General features: G+C 46.8%; 1 protein-coding gene across 1 annotated transcript; it reads left to right on the forward strand.

The window, feature by feature from the left end:
* The first annotated feature begins 1,597 nt into the window (after window positions 1-1,597).
* Window positions 1,598-6,348, forward strand: DNAJC5 (DnaJ heat shock protein family (Hsp40) member C5). The gene is made up of 4 exons (XM_054391969.1): window positions 1,598-1,704; window positions 4,046-4,259; window positions 5,420-5,591; window positions 6,224-6,348. Exons 1-4 carry the CDS (start codon window positions 1,598-1,600, stop codon window positions 6,325-6,327), a joined length of 597 nt encoding a protein of 198 aa, XP_054247944.1. The 3' UTR covers window positions 6,328-6,348.
* The last annotated feature ends 2,164 nt before the right edge of the window (window positions 6,349-8,512 follow it).

Consider the following 8,512-nt stretch of genomic DNA (forward strand, 5'->3'; position numbering starts at 1 on the left):
TTTCACATTCTGAGGTCACACCAAGGACCAGGCAGTGCAAGATGTGTGTCTGAGAGTCTCTCTTCCAGGTAGCCTTTGAAAAGCTGAAGTTATTAACTTTGTTATGTAAGATAAAGGGTTAAATTAGAAGGGTCTGGTGCTTTAAATATCTTTTTCAAAGACTCCCTAAGCTGGTGTAGGCTAACTGTAATGACATGATCCAAAAATAGCCAGGAGCCTTCTCCTCAGTGCTCATCCTCACTGCAGTGCTGCATGGCAAGGGCTAATCTCCTCAGGACCTGCCCGTAGCTGGCTGTGCTGTGGCACAGGGGCCACCTCCGGGGTCTGTCACATCTGAATTTGGAGCAGGTTAATCCATGCTCACGTAGCATGGTTGTAACTAGAAGAGATGCTAAATGTTTCATCCATGGCTTTCAATGATGAGAAGCAAGATGTCTCTAAGGGGGCAAGTGTCTCCTCTTCCATCATGGGCTGCACAACATGACTCAAACTGGGTTTGTCCAAAGGAGTCTGCCTGGACTGGGCTCAGTGATAAGGTGGGAGGCTGGGGTTTGGGGTTTTGGGAGGTGTGTGGAGGTTTGAGCTTTGAGGGTTTTTAATGTAGCACAATGTCTGCAATAGGAAATGGAAATCACAGAACGGAAGGGGTGGGAAGGGACCTCAAAAGATGATCCAGTCCAACCCCCCTGCCAAAGCAGGATCACCCAGAGTAGGTCACACAGGAACACATCCAGGTGGGTTTGAATCTCTCCAGAGAAGAGACTCCACAACCTCTCTGGGCAGCCTTCTCCAGGGCTCTGCATCCTCACAGGGACAAAGTTTTCCCTTCTGTTTCCATGGCACCTCCTCTGTTCCAGATTGCCCGCAGTGCCCCTTGTGCTGTCCTTGGACATCCCTGAGCAGAGTCTGGCTCCAGCCTGGACATAATAGCAGCCTTGCTGTGTTTTCAGAGGTGCTATCACAAACAAATTATCATAGAATTGTTTGGGTTGAAAGAGAGCTCTGAGCTCATCCAGTCCAACCATCAACCCACCACCACCATGGCCATTAGACCATGTCCCCAAGTGCCATGGCCATTTCTTGAACCCCTCCAGGGTGTTCCACCACCTCCCTGGGCAGCCTGTTCCAATCCCTGACCACTCTTGCAGGAAAGAAATTTTTCCTCATCTCCAACCTAAAGCTCCTCTGGCACAATTTGAGGCTATTTGCTCTCCTCCTGTCACCTGATCCTAGTTTTTATTAAGACTAAGGTAGAAGATGAAGTGGCTTTAGGACTGTGTTGTGTTGTGCATAGCTACAGCTCAGCTCTTGGGTGCTGAAGGGTTGAGCTGATGCAGTGATGCTCTTGTGTGCCTTGCTGGAAGTTTAAGAATGGCTTTCCCTGATAATTCCCTGAAGTTTGTACCTTCTGAACTTCCCTATCCACTGAGCCTCTTCAGAGCACATTTCAACCCTATACAAGATAAATTCTCCCACACAAACTCTACCTTTGAGGGTGATTTGGTGACTCAGCTCTGTGTTCTTCATTGCCTAAGCATTTCTTCACCCTTGTCTTTCCTTTGGCAGGGGCCAGTGGTGTCTCTGCAGTTAGTTGAAGATGGCGGACCAGAGGCAACGCTCGCTCTCGACCTCTGGAGAATCACTGTACCACGTGCTGGGCTTGGACAAGAATGCCACTTCAGATGACATCAAAAAGTCATACAGGTGAGGGGGCACGTTTTAACCCTCTTACCCAACAGCACACATCACCTCAGATCAAGTGTTCAGCAGTTGAACTAGGCTTGAGTTGGTTGGTTTAAACCTCTGGTGACAAAACTGGCTGAAAACATGCCTGCTTGTGAGAATCAGCATGAAAGCTAGCTGGGCTTTGGCTGGGGGTGCTAATGAATCTTACCATCCTCCCTCTAGGAATGAGGCAGGCAGTGGCCTGCTGAAAAGTCTAAAATTGAGCAGAGTGGGTTTTAAGTTGTTCCTATGACATGGGCTCCTGCCCCTTACAGGCACCACAGCTGTGCAGTACTGCCCTTAGAATCCTAGAATGGTTTGGGTTGGAAGGGACCTCCAAAGCTCACCCAGTCCAACCCCCTGCACTCAGCAGGGACATCCTCCACCAGAGCAGCTTGCTCACAGCCTTCTCCAGCCTCACCTTGAACAGCTCCAGGCATGGGGCCTCAACTCCCTCCCTGGGCAACCTGTGGCAGTGTTCCAGCAGCCTCCTGCTGCACAACTTGTTCCTCACATCCAATCTCAATCTGCTCTGCTCTCATTTCAAACCATTGCCCCTGCTCCTGTCCCTGCAGGCCTTTGCACACAGTCCCTCTGCAGCCTTCTTGTAGCCCTTCAGGTTGAGTTGGACACATAAGTTGGTTCATATTGACCAAATAAAAGCCAAAAAAAAATAAAAGAATATTTTAACATCCTCTCTTTCCACATTCATCCAAAATCTACTTCAGTGCAGTTGGTTCTTCACCTTCAGCATGATCTAGTGTCTTGCAGACTGCTTTCTGAAGTGGCAGTGTATGAAGATGACAACTAGAGGTCAGCAGTTGCCTTTACATGAGGCTCCTCTGACTCCTCAGTTGTTTTCTTTCAGTCTTTTAACATTTACTCAAACGTTTTTCCCTGCTGTGAGGACAGGCTGAGGGAGCTGGGGGTGTTCAGCCTGGAGAAGAGAAGGCTCCAGGCACACCTCAGAGCAGCCTGACAGTAGCTGAAGGGCTACAAGAAGGCTGCAGAGGGACTGTGTGCAAAGGCCTGCAGGGACAGGAGCAGGGGCAAGGGTTTGAAATGAGAGCAGAGCAAATTGAGATTGGATGTGAGGAACAAGTTGTGCAGCAGGAGGCTGCTGGAACACTGCCACAGGTTGTCCAGGGAGGGAGTTGAGGCCCCATGCCTGGAGCTGTTCAAGGAGAGGCTGGAGAAGGCTGTGAGCAAGCTGCTGTGGTGGAGGATGTCCCTGCTGAGTGCAGGGGGTTGGACTGGGTGACCTTTGGAGGTCCCTTCCAACCCAAACCATTGTGGGATTCTATGATTTCTCTGAAAACTCAGAGTTCAAGGTCTAAAGTAAGTTTTCAGATTAGCAAATATTAAACATTTTACATTCCAGAATGTGAAAATATTCCTTACAAGTTGGGCACCTGATTAGCTTACAGCTGTTCAGCTCTTCCTGAGTCCTCTTGTCTGAAGATGTTTCATAGAATCACAGAAGGGTTTCATCCCTAATATTCACTTTTAATCCCCTGAGTAGTTTTGTGCTGTTTTTACTCCTTGACTAAAGGAAACACACTTCTGAAAGTGCTGTCAGTGACTGGAAAATGGCAAATGATAAAAATCTTTGGCAGTCAGAAGTCAGAATTTAGCCATTGCCCTCAGCCATGGCAGGTCTAGCCAATTTATCAGTGCTTCATCTGACTGTTTGGTGCTGTGGTAGGGACTGGGGACTGCTAACTGCTGTCATTTAGTTGTCAGAGATCCAGCAGGATCTGGGGAGGTTGTGATTTACTCACCTCTCAAAACTCTGAGGCATTTGGATCTGAAAAGTCCTTTCTTCCTGCCCAGGGCTTGGTGAATAAACCACAAGTGATTGTTATATTTTTGTGTTCAGGCACTGCAGAGGAGCTGTGACTTTTATTTAGTCTTCGGTTTTATATCTTAGACTTGTGGTGTGGCTTTCTTTCTTTGTCCCTGTTAGCTTGGTCTTTGCTTTGGCAGAGCAAAACTCCCTGGTGGAAATTGCTAGATCTGAGGGGTGAAAAAAAAAAAGGTTTTATTTTCTTCTTTGCCTTTTTTTTTTTTTCCTCCATTGGATTTCTGAAGGCCAAATGGAGCCAGTCTGAAGCCTGTGAACTAAGCAAGACACTGCGGTAGCCTTTTGTTATCATCTAAAGAAAAATCATCAGGGAAGTTGAATCAGAGTTGAAGGAAACCACCTGGAACTTGAGTGGCAGGCAACAGAACTGACCAAAAAAAAAAGAAAAATAATCAAACCCCAGGAACCCAAATCCCAATTTTTAATCTCCTAGCAATCTCTTATCTCTTTCTGCAGGAAACTGGCCTTGAAATACCACCCTGATAAAAACCCTGATAATCCAGAGGCAGCAGAGAAATTCAAAGAGATCAACAATGCTCATGCCATCCTGACAGATGCCACAAAGAGAAACATTTATGACAAGTATGGCTCTCTGGGGCTCTATGTGGCAGAGCAGTTTGGGGAAGAAAATGTGAACACCTACTTTGTGCTGTCCAGCTGGTGGGCCAAGGTAAGGAAAAGGGCAAGGAGAAGTTGCTCTGGGTTGGCATTAAAAGTAAAGAGCTCCCTTGGATGATTGTGTTCAGGCTGATTTTTGGAAATGCTGAGTTTCTAGCCTCTGATAACTAACTGTGGCCAGCTATGGAACCCCCAACAAAGAGAGACAAGGATCTGCTGGAGAGGGTCTAGAGGAGGGCTACAAAGATCATCAGGAAGGCTGGAACACCTCTGCTATGGGGACAGGCTGAAAGAGTTGGGGCTCATCAGGCTGGAGAAGGGAAAGTTCCAGGGAGACCTCAGAACTGCATTTCAATATCTGCAGGGGAGCTACAGGCAGGCTGGGGAGGGACTGTTCAGAAGGGGCTGTGAGGATAGGATGAGGGGCAAGGGTTTGAAAATGGAGCAGGGGAGGTTTAGGTCGGACACCAGGAGGAAGTTCTGCACAGTGAGGGTGGTGGAACTCAGGAACAGATTGTCCAGGGATGTGCTTGAGGCCCCATCCCTGGAGATTATTCAAGAACAAACTTGATGTGGTCCTGAGCAGCCTGATCTAGTTGGAGATGTCCCTGCTGAGTGCAGGAGTGTTGGACAAGATGCCCTTGGAGGGTCCCTTCCAGCCCAATCCAATCTGTGAATCTGTGACCCTTCTCTCACTGTGTTGCAGTTTCTAGTTCAGAATAGTTTTCTGTGACCTTTCAGTGCTGAAGGACTTCCCAGAGTCCTCACTTCTCAGAGAAGCTTTGACCTTGTAGTGGATTTGCAAGAGGGTTTGGGAGTATTCTCCTTGCTAATATCTACTCCCTGACTGCAAAGCAAACCTGATTTTGATTCTGATCTCACTTCATTATTTCATTTGAGTGCAACCAAACAATTCTTTCATTCTTCCTTCTATTCCTGCCTTGTTATCTCAGCAAGTTTACAAAGCCAGGAGCCAAAAAAATGCCAGTCCTGCAGGGCTGGAGTTCTCCTTGCTGCTGGTTTTCAGCTTAACCAAGCCCACAGCCAGCTCTGCCCATATTTTCCTGTCTATCTTGGTGCTGGAGTGGCAAACTGTAGCTGGTAAATTCTGTCTCTCTGGCTGCATTTCTGGTCTCTGGTTTCCATCTCTTGAGTCTCACACACTCAGTGGTCACAGCTTACAACCATTTCTCTGTCTCCTGTCCTCTGCAGGCCTTGTTTGTGTTCTGTGGGCTCATCACAGGCTGCTACTGCTGTTGCTGTCTGTGCTGCTGCTGTAATTGTTGCTGTGGGAAGTGTAAACCTAAACCTCCTGAAGGTGAGGAGCAGGAGTACTACGTCTCTCCAGAGGACTTGGAGGCACAGTTGCAGTCAGATGAAAGGGGTAAGTGATGCTATGGAATTTCTGGAGTCATCCTCAGGTTCTGACTGAGGGCTTTGGGTGGTGGTTGAGGAGCTTGATAATCGAGATAGTACAGGTCTTGGATTGTGGATGATGGTGAGGGATTGCTTGTGGCACAAGAGTTAAATACACAACAGGGAGCTGCTGGAGAGAGGCCAGCAGAGGCTACAAAGATGCTGAGGGGCCTGGAACAGCTCTGTGAAGAGCAAAGGCTGAGAGCCCTGGGGCTGAGAGCCTGGAGAAGAGCAGCCCCAGAGGGGATCTGAGCAATGCTCAGCAAGAGATAAAGGAGCTGTGGGGGCAAGAGTCTGGGGTCAGGCTCTTGTTAGTGGTGCCCAGGGACAGGACAAGGGGCACAAACTTGAACCCAGGAGGTTCCATCTGAACAGGAGGAGAAAATTCCTTGGTGTGAGGCTGCTGGAGGCCTGGAGCAGGCTGCCCACAGAGGTTGTGGAGTCTCCTCTGGAGAGCTTCCAGCCCCACCTGGGTGCATTCCTCTGTGACCTGCTCTAGGTGATCCTGCCCTGGCAGGGAAGTTGCCCTTGGATGACCATTCTTTGATTCTGTGTTTTCTTCTCCTTGGTGTCCTAAACCTTTTTGTCTTCCCTTTCCAGAGGCCTCAGACACACCTATAGTGATACAGCCAGCATCAGCCACAGAGACAACCCAGCTCACAGCTGACTCGCACCCCAGCTACCACACCGACGGGTTTAATTAAGTTAAGGAAACACTCTCATTAGAATGGATTAAAAAAAGAAATTATTATTATTATTATTCAAAATTCTATGGCCAACTCAACACTAGAATCATGAACATTAGAAGTAGAGAATGGGGAGGGGGGGAGGGAATTAATTCTGCCACAGTAAGGCGGCAGCTTTCCAACCTGCCGAAAAGAGGTTTTTTGTAATCCCTTCAGCCTTTTGTCACCTTCCAGTGATGTCTCCTGATGATACCTGAAGTGCTGTAGCATGCAGTATTTAAAGCAGTTTAGCTACGGTCTTTATTTGGTTCCTGTTTTATTTCCCCCCCTGGTTTGGGGTTTATTTTTTGGTTGTTTTGTTTTATTTTCTTCTTTTCGTTTTTTTTTTTTTGTTTTTTGTTTTTTTTTTTTTCTAGCATGTCTGGAGTTCTGTTCAATGTCTGTGGTGTAATGTATTGAGTTGTCCAATATCAGTGTGATGGAGACATTCTGCATTTTTAAGCAGTGCTATTGACCTGAAAAAAAACAGAACCAAAACCCAAAAGAGGTATAAAATTTGCCAGAAGTCACAATTCTTCTGTACAGCTGAGCTCTTGAAGACCTCGAGGTTTTCATTTGAGTGCAACCAACCAAATCCTTTATTCCTCCTCCTATTCCTCTGTTGTTATCTCCACAAGTTTACAAAGCCAAGAACCAAAAAAAAAAAAAAAAAAAGAATGCCAGTCCTGCAGAGCTGGAGTTCTCCTTGCTGCTGGTTTTCAGCTGAAATAAATCTACCTTGAGAAACAAACAAACAAACGAACAAACAAACAAAAAAGGGAGAGTTTGGGATCTTAGAAGAGTCAATTGATGAGCAGCTCCTTACCTGTAAGGTGACCTGCAGGGATGGTGTAACCACAGACCCAGCTTTGGTGGTGGCTGTTGGGGTTTTCCCTTCAAACACAATCCTCTTTTGGGTTGAGTTTGGGTGTTTTGAAGGCCAAATGGCAGTTTGTTTCCTTTTGTTTCTTGGGGGGGTGCATGAGAAACTTAACAGTTGAAACTGGGCTGGTGGTTTGCACCAGGCTGAGCTCTGCAGGGTGTGAAATGCAGGCAAGGAGGAAACAGCACCAATAGTAAGGGCAAAAATCATTGGGTTTTAAAAATGTGTCTTCTTAATTTGAGAGTTTAATAGATAAATGGGGTCTGGAATGTCTTTTGTTCCAGCTTTCATCATACACCAACCCTTTAATTTTCTCATGAACCTCTCTGTGAAGTACTCAAATGGATGTTTAAGAACAAACCACCTTGTATTTTTTGTCTTGGTGTTGTATCATTTGCACATTTCCTTGCCTTTAGATTTGTTCCCAACAATATCTTCCTCAGAAGTGACTGCAGGGACACCACTGAGAGGCTTCCTGCACTAGAGTGAAACCAAATTGTGTTTGGATTCTGCTCTAGAAACCGAGATGTAACTGTTTAAAAAGCTTTTTTTGGGGGGCAGCTGTTGACTCATTGGTCTTTATTTTGTTGTTAATAATCCTTGTTACAGAGCCAGGATCTAGAACAGCTCCCAGAGATCTTAGACTTTCAGTGCTTAATTACAGCCTGTATTGTTCTGATCATTGTGGGTTTGTATCACCAAGCCTCTGCTTGGTGTCCTTCCCCTCCCCTCTAGTGTCCCTCCCCTCCCTTTTTCTTCTCTCCTGTTTCTCATGAGAGGCTCTTTACAGCTTCCACCTGCTCTTTGCTGCTGTTTTTCAAGGCCCTGGTGTTGTTTTAGAGGGGCGTTAAGCACTTTCAGTCTGTGACAAACCCACTTGAAAGGGACTTAACCTGCCAGAGAATCATTCCAAATAGATTTGCATGCTGCTGTTGCATGAGTTGAAAATGATGAAGCCTGTAAAGCCTGATGTGAAGCAGTGTTAAAATCTGCTGGGGAGAGGAGAATGTTCTTGGCCATGGGCTCAGTGCTTGGGGAGAAGGATATCTGCACACCCGGCTTGCCTGGAGCTGTTGGTACCAGCGTGGTCGTTGCTTGCACAGGACTTTGTTGCAGATCAGGATGTCTGTGATGCCACCTCAGGTCCCAGGAGTTGAAAAGGAAATGTTCTTTTTAAGGAGCTGGCTGGATTTCAGTAGCACCCTTGTTCAGTTGTTCCTCCCTTGCCAACAGTCCTTCCAGACCTGAAATTTGATGGATTATTGGGAGATAACTTTTCAC

The sequence above is a fragment of the Indicator indicator genome, chromosome 24, assembly GCF_027791375.1.
Source record: "Indicator indicator isolate 239-I01 chromosome 24, UM_Iind_1.1, whole genome shotgun sequence".
Lineage (NCBI taxonomy): Eukaryota > Metazoa > Chordata > Aves > Piciformes > Indicatoridae > Indicator > Indicator indicator.